This window comes from Ammospiza nelsoni, chromosome 7, assembly GCF_027579445.1.
Source record: "Ammospiza nelsoni isolate bAmmNel1 chromosome 7, bAmmNel1.pri, whole genome shotgun sequence".
Lineage (NCBI taxonomy): Eukaryota > Metazoa > Chordata > Aves > Passeriformes > Passerellidae > Ammospiza > Ammospiza nelsoni.
This window is the reverse complement of record NC_080639.1, coordinates 28,962,686-28,977,871: the sequence shown is the minus strand read 5'-3', so window position 1 is coordinate 28,977,871 and position 15,186 is coordinate 28,962,686. Positions and strand designations below refer to the sequence as shown.

Here is a 15,186-nt window from a genome sequence, read left to right as displayed (position 1 = left end):
GCTACTGGATACTGAAACTAATCCAGGCACTAAAACATAGTAAAAAGAAGCTGGACAGTTAACACCACTCATCTGAAAAGTAAGGGATGATGCCAGTGGATCTGAATGTGCTGGTTGGACTGATTTCATATTCCCTATGCAGGTTAGCTCCACTACCACAAAGAACCTGCTTCAAGACAGAAAAGACTATTCAGAACTGATACAAGCAATGAGCTAAATCCATTTTCAGTACTACAGTAAGGACATCAATTGCTCTGAAAACATAAAAGCAGGGAACAGCTTGTTTTATTTTACTGCACAGATACACTCCTGAGTTAAGTCTCAGAGGTGTATTCTCTCTACAAAAGGAGAGCAGGCAGAAGGAACAGATCCACGTCTGAAAGGTTTATTTGGGTGAGCTTACCGTGTTGGTGTTGCCCCAGGGGCAAAGAAGAGCCCCACACAGGAGCAGAGGGTGCTTGATTCAACTTCTGGAGATGCAGAGCCTCCTCCAACACATGCACCCACCCCCTGCCACAGAACTGCCGGACAGGAAATCATTCCCTGAAAAGAATCCCTGTCGCAGACCGTGCACAACGCTTCCCACTCACGGCAGTGACTGGCTTGGATACAAACAAGGGCACATCACCTTCCCCAGGCAGGATCACCTGCAGTAAACCTAGGCAAACACATACCCTTGCACAACTTATATATATATATATATATGTATCTCTTATATATATAAGTTTTATTTGTGTATACATTGATATAAATATGCACGCCCCCACACACACAAACACATCCCCATAACACAAAGCACAGAACACACACACACATACAGAAATATTTTAAATGATGCTGAACTGAAATCTAAGAATATAATTAAGAAATCATTAGCAGGTTTAAAAATTGAGTTAAAAAACTATTCAAAGTGTCTTTAATATTTATGTTCAAGTAAGGGCCGGAACGACCGCAGATTAGTACTGATAAAAAGAGCTGGCAATAATTTCCCATATTATGCCAGAACTCGTGAGTTACTCATTGTCAAACTCATTGTCATTTCGCCATCAATGCACCTCCTCAACTAGAAAGGTTTTTTTAGGAAACAGTGATTTCTCCAGACTTGGGTTACAAGCAGTATTGTTTAGGCACCCTCAGTCATAAACTAATCCTAAAAACCACACACACCTTAGAGTATCAGGAGAGAGCTAGCAGGATTCAGACATCTACACCCACAGTATTCAGTGGCACAAACAGTAAAAAAGGCAGTACTGGAGATGGAGGATGAAAAGGTGACACAGTGGTGGCCTTTAGAACAGCAACATTTACCTAGAGTGACACTCCAGTACACCACAGATGCTCCATATTCAGGAACCAGGGTGGCATTTCAGAGATGACTGTGGGTGCAGGTTGGGATTCAGTGGCAGCTAAAACTATTGTTTACTTGTGCTCCAGGGTGGTAACACACACCTCTAATAAAACTGCAACGATTATTTGGGGTATTTAGTATGGCTAAAAACCCTGGTACCAGTGTCTTATATCAGAACCCACTTTATTAGAATGTTAATGTAGTGTACAAGCACCAAATCATTTTAGCTTAAATGTTTAATGAGCATTCAAAATATAAATGACTAGTGATTTTAAAGAGATCTTGAAACGATTTTTGTTTTCTTTCTTTTTTTTTTTCCTTTTGTTAAGATTATTCCCTATTTTCATTCTGATAGAAGACTCTGAAGATTACTGGTACCCTGGTGTGTATAACCATGAGTAAGCACACAGGCACACACACACAACATACACCTCACTGCTACATCAGCAGCCCCTCCAACAGAGAGCCCCAGCCCTGCACAGGGACCTGGACAGCAGAGAGATTCTCTTTGTGCATTTTGGTGTCTCCATCACCACTCCAGTTCCACATTTATGGCAAATCAAGATGGTCTTGAACATAAGAACAACCCATCCCTCACCCTCTCTAAATAAAGCCACGATTAAGTCTTGAAATTTCTTTGTTTTTCTGCTGTTCAGCTGTGCAAATCCAGGCAGTTGTGCAGACTGCAAAGCTGACTTCCAGTCTCTTCCAAGCCCTCACCAGTGCGGGGTGATCACACGGAGACGACGACGTCGAGATAGAGTCTGTCGTAGGACTCGCGGAAGCACAGGATGAGGAGCAGGCTGAGCAGACACGACCCTGGCAGGCACCAGTTGAACCAGGAGAACTCTGTAAAGCAGAACAGAGACCCAGCCTCAGTTATCAAACATGTTCTGGGTTTAAAGCGACCAAAACTTGGACTGAGGGCAGGGTTTGAAGGAAATCGCTGTGTGCTGACAAAATCCTGACGGCTCCCAATTGATTGATCCATGGTTAACTTGGTCTGTGAGCCTCCTCCACGGACACCTCAAGTTATAGATATTTATAGCCAATGCCTCCAGCTAATGGAAATCCTCCTTATTCAACCTCCCAATGAAGGGAACAGGGGAAAAAAAAATAAAAATCTATCATTGGTAATGGAGAATAAACCACTTCCAAAGACTCTGCTCATTAGTCCCTTGATTTCTATGGATTGAGAACTAAAATTAAAAGCATAGAAGAAACTGGGTTTGATTTTGAATCAAACCTGCTACATTGTATAAGAAGGGAAAACCAATTCCTCAGAAGAAACTTGTGCATAATGGGACCAATTCAATTTAAAAGTCATTGCAAAAAATAGGCCCTTTCAGCTGTTTGACATAATGTACTGTCCTTAAAAGTCTGTGCTCTGTACTCAAGAAATCCTATCATCTGATATTTGACTAATAATTAGCAGTTTGAGTCACATTTTCTTCAAACAAGTACAACAAATTCTTTTTTTCTACATGTGTCAATTTACTAAAGAAACATTCATTTTGCCAGATAGTGTTTTATTAATTTTTTTCAAATTTTCCATTATTATTATTACTATTATTATTTTTTCTCTTATTATTATTTTACAGAATCTAAACTCTCCCTCCAGGAGAGTTAATCAAATATGCATTAATCAAATCAAGGCTTCATCACTGCTACTTTCTTAAATCTGCAATTTATATTGCTGAAAGAAAAAGCATGATTTATTTTAAACAAGGCAAGGACAACAGTCAGAAAGCCTGAAAAATCAACCTTCCAAAACCAGTAACTTTCAACAACATTCTCCCTGATCCACCAAAAACCCTTATGGATTTGTTTAGGCAGTATTATTATTAAAACCATAGTAAAAATTTCCTAGGCTTGGAGAAGACTTATGTGATGCCAGAAGTCAACAGGCAAATGCTTTGCTATTATTTTCCTTACAACATTCCTCCTTAATTGAATTAAACAGGTTTTACCTCAAATATCCTAAAAGATGAAGTTTAACTTGGGAATACTTCATGTCTTTTTTGATCTAGAATTTGTGCCAGCCCTGGCAATGCAGGGAATGCATCAATCATGTGAAGCCAAAGGTCATTTTCCTTTTGTTTTTCCCTTGGAAATCCCTGCAGAAAGGCAAAGGAAACCTCATCCAGAGGCTGCAGCTTTGGGGCAAGCACTAGCAGCAAGGCTGAGCTTCAGGAAGGTTTACATCCCCACTCTGCTAGCTGAACCAAAATCTTCAGTGCACTGGAAAGCTTCCAGGGCTTGGGTCCTTCACAGCATTTGCAATATCAGTACAAGGAGAAATAGAGAAATTGGAATGAAAATTACTGAAAGATTATTTGGCTAAAAGGAAAGACCAAGGGAACAAGATGAATTTGACTGAGTTCTGGTTTATCTGTAAGCTTCTTAAATGCCATTACAGGATGTATTTGAATCAAATGAAAGCAAATGATTAAGATCATTATCTACCCTCTAACGGATTTTTTTAATCAGCGGAGCCAATAGCACCCCTGGCACTGATCCCCCCCAGTGACCACATACTCTCTCAAACTTTCTATCAAAGAATGGATTTTCCTAAGCACAAATCACTTTATTTTATTTCCTTTTGAAGAAATATGGAAAATATTTTAAGTTTATGGGTACACCAATTTCAGGTTTATCCTAACCTGCATTAACTGGTATCTCATAGGGAAAGAAATATGAGAGACAAAAAATGGTCCCAAATATTCTATTTATGGGGGAATGAGTCCACTCTATTGTAATTTTTTCATCAGAAGTGGGACACCATATCCCCATCCTCATTTATTATGTAATGCCAAACACTGAAAAAATTCTCTGAACATTCTGTGTCATCTTTCCAGCTCAGGTACAGATGTCAGAAACAACAGTATGTGTGAACAGAGTTCACATCAATTAATATCAAAAGTATACATTAAAATGTAAAGATCAGCTCTCACAACACCCAAGGCTAGTCCAGATGGCACTCAGATTTTACAATGATACAGTTCAGCATCAGTATTAAAAAATTAAATAATTTCTCTCCATTTGTGTTCACAGACCACAATTTGGAACAAGGTTGTCATCCTGCTTGCAATTTCCTGGCAGAAAGACAAACCATGCTGAAAATTTGCCCCAGGTTGAAACCTTGATAATTTATAGCAGAATTCAATCTGAAATTTGTCACTCTCCTCTTAGTTATAAAATACAACATCTTAAGAAGTAATAATACATAAAAGCTCACATTTTCTAATGGTTTACAAATATTACACCATGAAGCAAATATTTACCATAATGACAAAATACAAAGAAAAGAAATCTGCGTCTTTGAAAACCTTTAATAAAGACTTCCCTTTGAAAGCAAGCTGGGCTCTTATTTTACAGCCTAGAGCAATAATATGTATTATAGTCTACTAAACAGCAAGTTTTAAGTTATGATTATGAGTTAGGAGGAAGCAAATAATACTTGAGAGATGAGAAAGTCTGAATGAATTGATGAAAACCTGGAGTGAAATCCTGTTGAGCTGGAATAGGCCATGGGATTTCCCAAAGGAATGCCTGTTCTGTCCTTGGGCAGTGGGACCTCCTCCTCTGAACAAAGCTGGCTTTAAATGGGGTATTTCTGCTCTACCCAAGAGCAGGAGGTTGGGTGAGCTTTACTGTGGTTCTCACCACCCACAGGTACAAACATTATTAATGGTCACATTATCCAGGCCTTTATAAAATGTGATGACAGTGTGTACCTCGGTGGTTTCTGGCTACAGCAGATTCAGGCAGAATTATCCTGCATCTAAGAAATTTCATTTTTGTAAGCATGCATATAGAAAAGGATTATTAAAATTCTCCTTCCTTGCTGCCCTTGCTTGGATTCAAACATTTGGTTATTAACAGAAATTGTACGTGCAAATCCTTCCTTTTACTGACAAAGGTATGTCCTTAAGGAGTATTAAATTTTTCAAGTGTCTTATATTTCTTACCTGTATGGTAGAATGTGAGGAAAAACAAAAGCACTCCCATGAACACATTACTCAAAAAGGTGACAACTCCACAGCTTATTCCTTCTGGAACAGGGTAGACTGTCTCCACAAAGAGCTCAAAGAATATTGGTACGCTGCTGTTGAGGAATATGCCCAGCAAAATGCAGGATGTGTACAGTGTAGCTATGACAGAAACAAAACCAGTTATTAATTTCATGCTGGTGTGTTCCCCTCCTATTCAGAGCTGCCAAGAATACTAATATTTGAATAACCAAAAAATGTGTAATCTTATTTTTACCCTCTGTGTATCAAAAAGAACATCACATCCCACAAACCTTAGGAAGAATGCATGCATTGATTTGTGGAAAAAAAATCAGAAATAGTGATTGATTTATTTATCTATTTATTCAAACAGATTCCATGAAGATACATTCAGTGATTTGGACTTCACTTGTAAGTAAAACAAACAACAAAATTATGAATGCAAAGCATCACCTACAGTTTAATTTACCTCTGAAACAAACAGAAAATATTGTCCTACACACAATTAGGACAGGGAGCAATTAATGCACGAAATTGGAAATGGACATGGATTAACCTTTTGACTTAGCTCTAAAGGTCAAAACTAATTTTGCTTCCATTTTACAAATAAATACTAATGATCCACCAGCTATCAAGACATTAGTATTCAGCACAGCCTGAGCTGCAACATGTTGAATCCCTTCTGGCTTCAAAAGGAAATGAAGGGCACCCAGCTCCTGACAGGAACGGGACACATTTGATAATGGAGATTATTTGCTGCTGTACAGCAAATTGTTTTTCTTGGAAAAACCAACAGAAAAATGTGACATTTCTTCAGCAACCTCAGCTATTTTGTTCTACAATTTCTGCCAAATACTTCACAGTACTTAATACAAAAGCTTAATATACTTATATTATCCTTTAATAAACTTATTATAGCTATTTCTGGATGAAAAAAACCAAAAACCAAAAAACAAACCACAAAACTTCACAAAAATTTAGTATCTATTTAGAAATATAAGTAAGTTTTTTCTTAGTGCTGTCTTGGGCACAGGAGATTTCCTGACTTGCAACCTCAATAACCTGAGGTTACTGACCAAGTAAAAAGAAAAAGGAAATTATCAGAAGGCTTTAATAACCAGAAAACTCTGGAATAATTTGTGAGGCTCCTACCAAAATACTAAGAAAACCTAAAGAAAAGTATTTCAAATACAAAAGTGTTATGATGTCAGAGGTGAATTATTTATAGTGTCTTCGCTGCAGTGAAAAGACTCTATGGTACAAAATCCTTAGAATTTTTTTTCATATAAATATATATATGTGTGTAGATATTTCAGTTTAATTTACACTTGTTTGTCTTAGAAAAGGGAGAACAGAAACAGCTCTACTTCATCTTTTGTTAAGCACTGCTCAAGCTTTCAACTGAGAAACTGTTAGGAAGCAGGAAATGTTCAGCTTAAAAAAAAATTTTAAAATAGCTTTATAAAATATAAAAAATCATGGAAAAGAAATAAAGGGATTAAGAAGCAGAAAGGGCTATTTATTACATCCTCTATTTCATGTGGTTTGCTTCCAAGGCACAAGGACATTTCTTTTTCAACAGAGGACTTGTTGAGACAGGAAAAAGGAGGGAGAGGTGGCCCTACTTCTTTGAATATACCACAGTACTCTGAGCTGTAAGAAAAACAAACAAACACATGCAAAACCAAACAAAACTAACTCCCTCAAAAAAACCATGGTAGCTTTTCCTAGTCTTGAATTCTCCTGTCACAAACTGCAGAATAAATCAAAGAAATTGATGTAAGATGTCTCCAGGAGTCGTCAGAGAGGAAGAAAAAATCCCATACAGTATTAGGATGTTCTTCCTAATGCCCTCCTCTAGCTAACACTGAAGACCTGATTCCCTAGTTATAAGATCCATAGATTTTTGCTGCAAGTCCTCACCAGTATTTAAAGTTTCATGAGGCACTCTTTGAACTCCCATTCACCTCAAACACTGCTGCATATTGCTCTAAATCTCTCTAACTGCTGTCAGGTGTAGCCAGAATATCCAATCACACTCAGCGGTTTGAAATTTTTGTATTGGCTTGAGAGACCAACACATAAATGAAATAGAAGAATCTCTTAAGACAAATGAATATTTGCCCCTCATTACTACACTCAGTTGAAGATATCTATAGATAGGCTAGAGAACATTTTCAGAACCTCCCTCAAAGAAGGGAAGGTGGCACCCAGCTGAAGCCACAACAGCACCACTGAAAGTGGAGCAGTGAACAGATTGTCAGAAGAAAAACCTCTGCAAGAGGGCTAAAACATCTTCCAGAAGGAGCAACAGCCAGGAAAAGGGAACTCATACCTCTAAACAGAGACAATGTCTAGACATATAATTTCCAGAAACATAGAGTCACTGAGATGAAAGCAAAAATTAGCAGCCATTTAAAGACTCCAGATTTTGCTTAATACAGTAGGTGCCAAGGTTTCCATAAAATGAGAATAAGTCTTCAAACTAGATTTGCTAGTTTAAAATATGCCAGTTGAATTACATCATTGCTCACCAGGCACTGCAAGGTGTTAAGATGATCAGACCACAAGTGAACAAGGGCAGTAACTCTGCACCTTAGACACAACACCCTCAAATTTCTTGTCAGGACACTCACAGGAACACACCCACTGGCACACATCTCGCACTTCCACACTGAGAGGAGCAACCCAGCCTTGGCCTCACCCTTTGGCTGCCCCAAAGGATTGCCTGCTTTGTGTGTGCACACCAACAACTGCCAGCTGAATACCAACAGCAGCACCTCAGCTGAGACCACAGCTGGTACTGATAAAGCAAGGTCTGTGCAGAGGTACAGATAACACCCATCTCTGGAATTAACAAGGAGAAATGTCACAGCAAAAGGACAGACAGAATACAGCATCCAGTAGATGCCAATTTAAGTTCTAACATCTAATGGAAATGATAGCTTTTAACTGGGAAACCACAAAAAGAAGCTCTGAAAATGAGGAAGATGTGCACATCTGAAAGCCTTCTTTAAATGGTACGTATTGTAGTGATGGGAAACTGCTTTTTATCTCATGCATCTGTAAATCAGCCAGGGTTATCCTGAGTGCTATACAAATAAGCTTATTGCAGTAATTTAGCAACTGAGTCACAAATCCAACTGGTTGTTGACAGGAACTCAAAGATAAGATACTTCTAGAAAAGTAAGTCCCAGAAACAAGTAAAATCAGAGTTCAGAAGTTGTTTTTGTTTTTTATTTCACACATTAAAGAGTGTATCTCATATTCCAACTCGTGGATGACAGGACAGCAGGAAGATACCACCTATTAACAGGGACCATTTGCTTTCCATCACAGACACCTTGTGCTGAACAAACACAAACAATTACCACGATTTCATACTGCAGAGGAACAGCTGCTCAAATTACAGCAAATGTTCTTTCAATTAAGACAATCTTAATGACAGTCCTTGGAAATTAATATAAGGATCTGAAAGCACTGACAAAAGAAAAAAAAGAAAGAGATGATTCACCAAGAAGCTAACATTATGTCCTAAAGAATAACAAGTAACTTGGATAGGCACACACTGGAGAAGTGTGTCATATTACTACTATTTTAAAAAATCACTTTTTGTTAGGAAAAGGAATCAATTAATTGCCTATGAAGTTATGTGCAAAGTTGCGTATCCAAGACAATGGCAGCTATGGACATCAACAATGGAACTGGGCTAGGTTTCTTAAAACATTACATTAATTGAAATAGTTTAAAAGATGTTTGAGTGCATTAAGCAGCTATTTCTCAGGCTGACCACTGCAAAAAGATCAGCAAAGACAAAAAACCCATCCACAGCACAGCTGTTTCAGAGAACTGGCACGAGCTGCTGCAGCAGGAGGCTCAAGCCACATTTCATCATGTCATGCTCATGCTTGAGGTGTGAGGTAACCCTTGCTATTCCCTCAGCACTCATCCTGCTGGCCAGGAAGGGAGCAAGGAATAAAATGTGTCTTGATAACAGCACTACAGATGATGCCAGTTAGATGACTTGGGACTGATGGTGATACAGTGGCTTAGCAGAAAGAGGAGAAAAGTGGCAAGAAGGAAGGTTCCTGACTGGCTTATCTCCTACAGGCCTTGAGCTACTGGATGGCAAATACATGCCCACATCCCAGAAAAAGATTTTCTCTTCTCCCAGCCACAAGCTGAGGCAAAAACTTTCTACCTATTAAAAAAAATATTGGGGGGGAAGTTAGGAATTCAAACAGGGAAGTGATTCAAGTGACAGCCTTCACTTGGTGTCCTCAGATGAGCTTGCAATGCAGCAGAAGGAGATTCAACTATCTCTGACATACAAACAATTTCCCAGAATTTTCCAGGACATTCTGCAACATGTTTAGCAATTTACTCTTAAATTATACCATCACTAAATGTACAACTACAGAGCCTGATCCAAACCCAAATGAAACTGATGGAAGGACCTCAACTGATGTGACCAGTTCTTATCAACCATTGGCACATGTATCTTGGCTGATTTTTAACAAAGAATATGAAATATTACCATTTCTTAAAAAAAAACAGTTTTCACATAAATTTACACAGGAAATGCTGTATCAAGTGCAACAAAGAGGTAAAGCATCTCCTTCCAAAGTACTCTGCCAGAATCTCTTGAACACTGTGCATTTTCTAACAGTTCTCTTTTGAGACACACTCAGCCAAAACTCACACAAATTTTCTAGAGATAAACAGGAGAGTAAATACAATGGAATATATTCTCTTGGAAGCAGCACACAATTCACAGCAAAACCTGTGGAGATCTAGGGCACTTTGTCAGTGCCCATTATAACTGTATTGCAAACATCAAAGTGAAAGGATAATGCCTCATGTGGATGCAGCCTTTGTTGACTTCAGTGCTTCAGTATCCCCATGACCAATTTGAACAATTCAAGTTAGTTCCTGCCAAAATCTAAAGTCCATTAAAGTAGAATGAAACCTCCCTATAATCTAACTCTTGCTACTGGCTATGGTAAGAAAAGTCATTGCAGAAGTAATCCTTAATTTTTCCATGAGAAATGTGACTCCCTTAAGGTAAGACAGTAAATTTTACTGTAATTCACTTACGGGAGTGAAAAAACACAATAGAAGAAAGATGTCTCTGTAGTGCACATTTATAACATCAAAATGTTTCATTGCCTGCATTTCCATTCCAGCACACACTGATCAAATTGCTATCTCATGATATAGTTTTGAAAGTAACCAAAAATCTGATCAAATTTGATTTGTTCTACATTCTTCTCATGAGAAAAGCAAGTGGAACTTGCTGTGAAAGCAGAGCATTCCGTTTGGAGAACCAAGAAGTAAAAAAATTACTGAGTAAGCCTCAAGAAATGGAAGAGGAGAGGGCTGGAAATTACACAGTATTTTAGGTTTGCAATTGATGGATATTTAAAGTGCCCAGATTCAGAGATACTCATCTCTGAAATTATACTCATCCTCCCAAATTTCAAGCACTGTATACTACCAAACACTGTTTCTTAAAAGAAAATAACCCCCTAAATTAGTTCTTCTTTAAGCACTCTTCGATTTGTGAAGTTAAAGAAGCTGTCAGCAAAACAATGGTCATTATTCCCATCTTATGAGTGAGAAAAGCACAGCAGGAGTTGGGGTAATGATTTGCCCAAAGCCCTAAGCAGGTTAATGTTTTCAGGCCACTGTTTTATCCTCTGGGCTCCCCTGCCTTACACTTACCAAGCACATCTTGTTTATAGTAAAGAAATTAAACTGAAATAATAAACCTATCAGTATTATATTATTAATACCTTTCTTCTTCTGTGCTTTGTAGATGAGGACAGAGAGACAGATGTGTTTACAATGTTCAATCTGTTGAACCTGAAAATAAAAGTGTGGGCTGCTTAACCTAAACACAGTCATCAGCTTATGGAGTTGCCACTGTATTCAGTGTCTGCCATGCAGCACACTAGAAAAGATTTTGTAAAGCAAACTTCTGCTGAATGTGCTCATAAATATTAGAATATTCTTGATATGCTACACTGAAAATATTCAATCTGAGCTGCAAGCAACTAGTGTTGCATATCAATTTTTGGAAAATGCTGGTATTTGTATCCAGAGATCCTACCAGCAATACAAAGTGGCAAGATACTGAAACTGGCGATACAATGCCTTACACGATTATTTTGGGTCGAAGTATCCCATTGTACATAAATTCACATAATGAAGTTCAGTACAAAGCAAACTAACAATGAACTTGGCAAAGAGAAACAGATCAGCAGCTGCACTGAGAATTCAATGGTGAAAACTATTTTAATGCTCTATGTGTACATAAAATTGTCTTTGAAACTGAAATGCAAATAATACACATTAAAATTAAAATTTCTTAAAATAAAATTCAGGCTTGCTTAAAATATAAACCAATTCCAGAATCAAGGTTCTTGGAGAGCTGTGATTAGCTGATGAGAGGTGTTTTAGACAGATGATATAGTAGCTGGCACTGTATCATTATTGCCTCACTTTCTTTTTTCCCCACACTGGCTGTTATGGTTCATATATACAACTATGACTACATTTTTTATAAAGTCTTTTGGAGTTACATTAAGAAGTCAGCAAATGACACAAAACTTGTCTTCCTCCATGGGAGGAGGAAAAAATTGAGTGTATTATGCAAATATGAAACAATGCAGGCATTACTCAACACAAACAATCCTAAACAGTATAATTTAAAACCACAAATGCAGTAATTGATTTTTAATAACTGCATTAAAGGTCTCCATTCTAAGTAATTAGATTTTGTAGGAAATGTCTTTAAATGACGTTATGCCTATTTAAAAGGAATTAGAAGAATATTATACAAACAAGGTGAGGAAAATATATTTTGCTGTGACCATTTTTTCAAATACCTTCCCTCCCCCAGTATTTAAAACAGACATTACTAAAACTGCCACAAAGAACACCAATTAAAAGAGGACTTTGGTTTGTTTGTATTTTACAAACAAATATTTTGAGATTTTTTTCCTTTTATTTTAGGGTGAATAATTGGCCAAACTCTCTCATCTTTTTTATGCTTCCATAAAATCACATCCACCTACTGCCCACTCTGAGCCCAGGTGGGAGACAAGCAGAGGGTTTTCAGAAAAGGGAGATGAGCTTATGTCCCCAGTATTCACATGCTAAAGGAAAAGACTGGGTTTGGACCTGGGGAAACCACTGTCAGGGTCTGCCTAAAGAGGCAAACTTAATTCATGAATCAAGCAGCTGTTAGGTGAGATACAGCAGCCAATGGTGATGCCATCTAACCAGACCTCATCTCTGTGGTGAAGCTGCCTCAACACCTGGGCCAGTACAAAGGCTCCCAAAGGTGTCCTGTCTCCTCCCCAAAATGACCATCCTGTCCTGTGGGAGAGCTGCCTTTTAACTGAACCAGCAATCCTTCAGATCACGTGGATATTTCAGCAGTTCCCAGGTATTGCTGAAGATGGCAAAGCCTGACTTGCTCAAGAGAACAACACTGGAGGCCGGCCAAGAGAGGAGGGGGAAGTCCCTCCCAAAATGGGAGCTACATGGTTGGAAGGGAAAACCTCTTTGGAAGATCAAATGTACACCCCCACAGATTTCCATGTCAGTTTTGAACCCTGCTTGCTCCGCCTCAGCATTTGAATAAGGCTGAAAGTGTGGACTGAGATCCATCACTGGCTCTGCACCACTGCCAAGCCCAACACTTGTGCTCTTTGCCACAGGACAGGAGGAAGTGGAGGAGCCTAAGAACCTTCTGACAACATCAAAACCTGCCTTGAATAACACAACCCCTGCTTTATAGCAGGTGTCCAGTGCTGCCTGCAAAGTGGCTCTGGAATAAAAAGTATTTTATGGACCTTTTCTGGAAAAAAATAAAAAAAAGCAAAGGAAAGAAAGAGAAAAAAAGAGAACAGTAGATAAAAAAGAAAATCAACCAAAAATTTTTAAAAATATGAATGAGGGAAAAACCCCACGATGATGTCTGCTCTTGTTTTGCACATCTTCAAGCTCTACAAAAACCACACAGCAAATAACTACTTGGTAGTCCGCTGTCAACACTTGCCCACTGATATGCAGAGTGACTTCCACCTGTACCAGCTACCACTAATCACTTCCAAAAGCTGCCAGCCCACACTGCCAGCCCACAGCCTGCATCTGACCTCTTAGATTTGTACTCCAATACACTCTACATCTCAAACTTTTAATTAAAAGGAGAAGAATAAAAAGAAGTTCATCCAAATCAATTCAAATGTACCGTTTCTCCCAATTACTGTGAATGCAGAGGTCATCATCATGTTGCATCATTACACTAAGGAATAATCTAGCATGAAGTCCTATAAATTAACTTAAATAGCTTGTGTGTTTTCATCCATAACAGCATATTTCATAAAGATATAGCACTGCTTTTCTGTGTACAAGGAACTAAATTGAACAGGCACATCACATCTATTTTTTAAGAACTTTAATGAGAAAAGCCTGATAAGAACCTTCCCCCACTGCATATCTACGAAATTTAAACAGAAGAAAAAAGAGATCTTATTTTCTGGCTGCACATTAGACTCTGATGCTTCAGACTGCCTTTTTTTTTTTTTTTTTTTTTTGAGGAATGCACCACATTCCTGGCACTTCCATTCAAAACAAGCTGGTGTTTTAAAGAAAAGGGTTCAGTATTTACAGTGGCATATGCAAGAAAAGCACTGACAGAAAAATCTGATCTATAATTACAACTTAATCTAAGGAATCATCCATTTTAAGAGAAATGGTAATTGCATGAAAAGTACAACCCAATCCCTGTATTTGAATCAAGGGATGCTAGTTGAGGACACTATATATCAAACCTCAAATACCCTATCTACTTTTATGTCCTGACAGTATATGACCTTTCCAAAAAAAAACAGCACAATGCAACTACACCTATAAAAAATAAGAGTTCTTATAGAACCTATGTTGCATGCTGAATTCTTTACAAAAAAACCCAATAAAATAAAATCAGAGAGAGCTCCATCAGTTTTGTTTTGGAACACTGGTGAGTACATACGTAATGATTTTCCCCTCTTGAAACGTTTCTGCTTCATTCTTATGCATAGACTTGAAGGGTCATTTATGTGTTTGGTTTGTTGCATCAATTCAGCGTATAGAGTTACTGTAAAAATTTACATTACTGCAGGCTCGTAGTGATGAAGCAGGCAAGCATGAGAAAAAAGCTTTTATTGCTTTTATTTTAGATTTGATGGAAATGTGTAGTCATTTAGTATGACAACAGCCATCATGAAATTTGATTTATTTATTGATTAAATTATGTTTTATTTAAGCAGAATTTTTGAAAGCATTGAAATTTCAACATAAAGCACAAATTTGACCTATCCATCCAGATGGTGTTGCTCCTGAATTGATCATGTATTTCAATTTGCTGTACCCACTTTAGTTTATAGTTGTGACATTTGTAGTGCACCAAGGACACTTACTGAAACTCAAACTTAATTTGAGTAAAACACTACTCTATATACTACTCTCCCCACCAAACTCTTTTATTAAAAATAGGCTAAAAAAGTTTTCATTTCTCCTAGAATGCATAAATTGCTTGTAACAGAGATGGCCTTTCATTTAAAATGGATTTATAGAATTCTTCACTAAATAAATATATTTTTGAACTTTGATGGCTTAGGTTTTATTGCAACTTGCTACTCTGTTGAAGGTCTTGGAATCACAGATAATAAGGTGAAGGACAGATTTTTAAGAACTAAGCAGTGCTAGCTTTCACCTAAGGGTGCAGCTTGCTGGCAGCCCAACTGGACCTCTGAGCTTTTCCCCCACTCCTGC

The 15,186-nt window shown here is 37.9% G+C and overlaps 1 protein-coding gene across 1 annotated transcript in view; it reads right to left on the bottom strand.

The window, feature by feature from the left end:
- Window positions 1–685: 685 nt before the first annotated feature.
- The window catches only part of SLC49A4 (solute carrier family 49 member 4), a 66,227-nt gene continuing 51,726 nt past the window's right edge, over window positions 686–15,186 (bottom strand). Inside the window, exons 8-9 of the mRNA XM_059476062.1 lie at window positions 5,320–5,502; window positions 686–2,197 (exon numbers count right to left, since the gene is read on the bottom strand). Of these exons, the coding sequence (XP_059332045.1) occupies window positions 2,082–2,197; window positions 5,320–5,502 (299 nt within the window). The 3' untranslated portion in view covers window positions 686–2,081. The remainder of the gene's footprint in view (window positions 2,198–5,319; window positions 5,503–15,186) is intronic.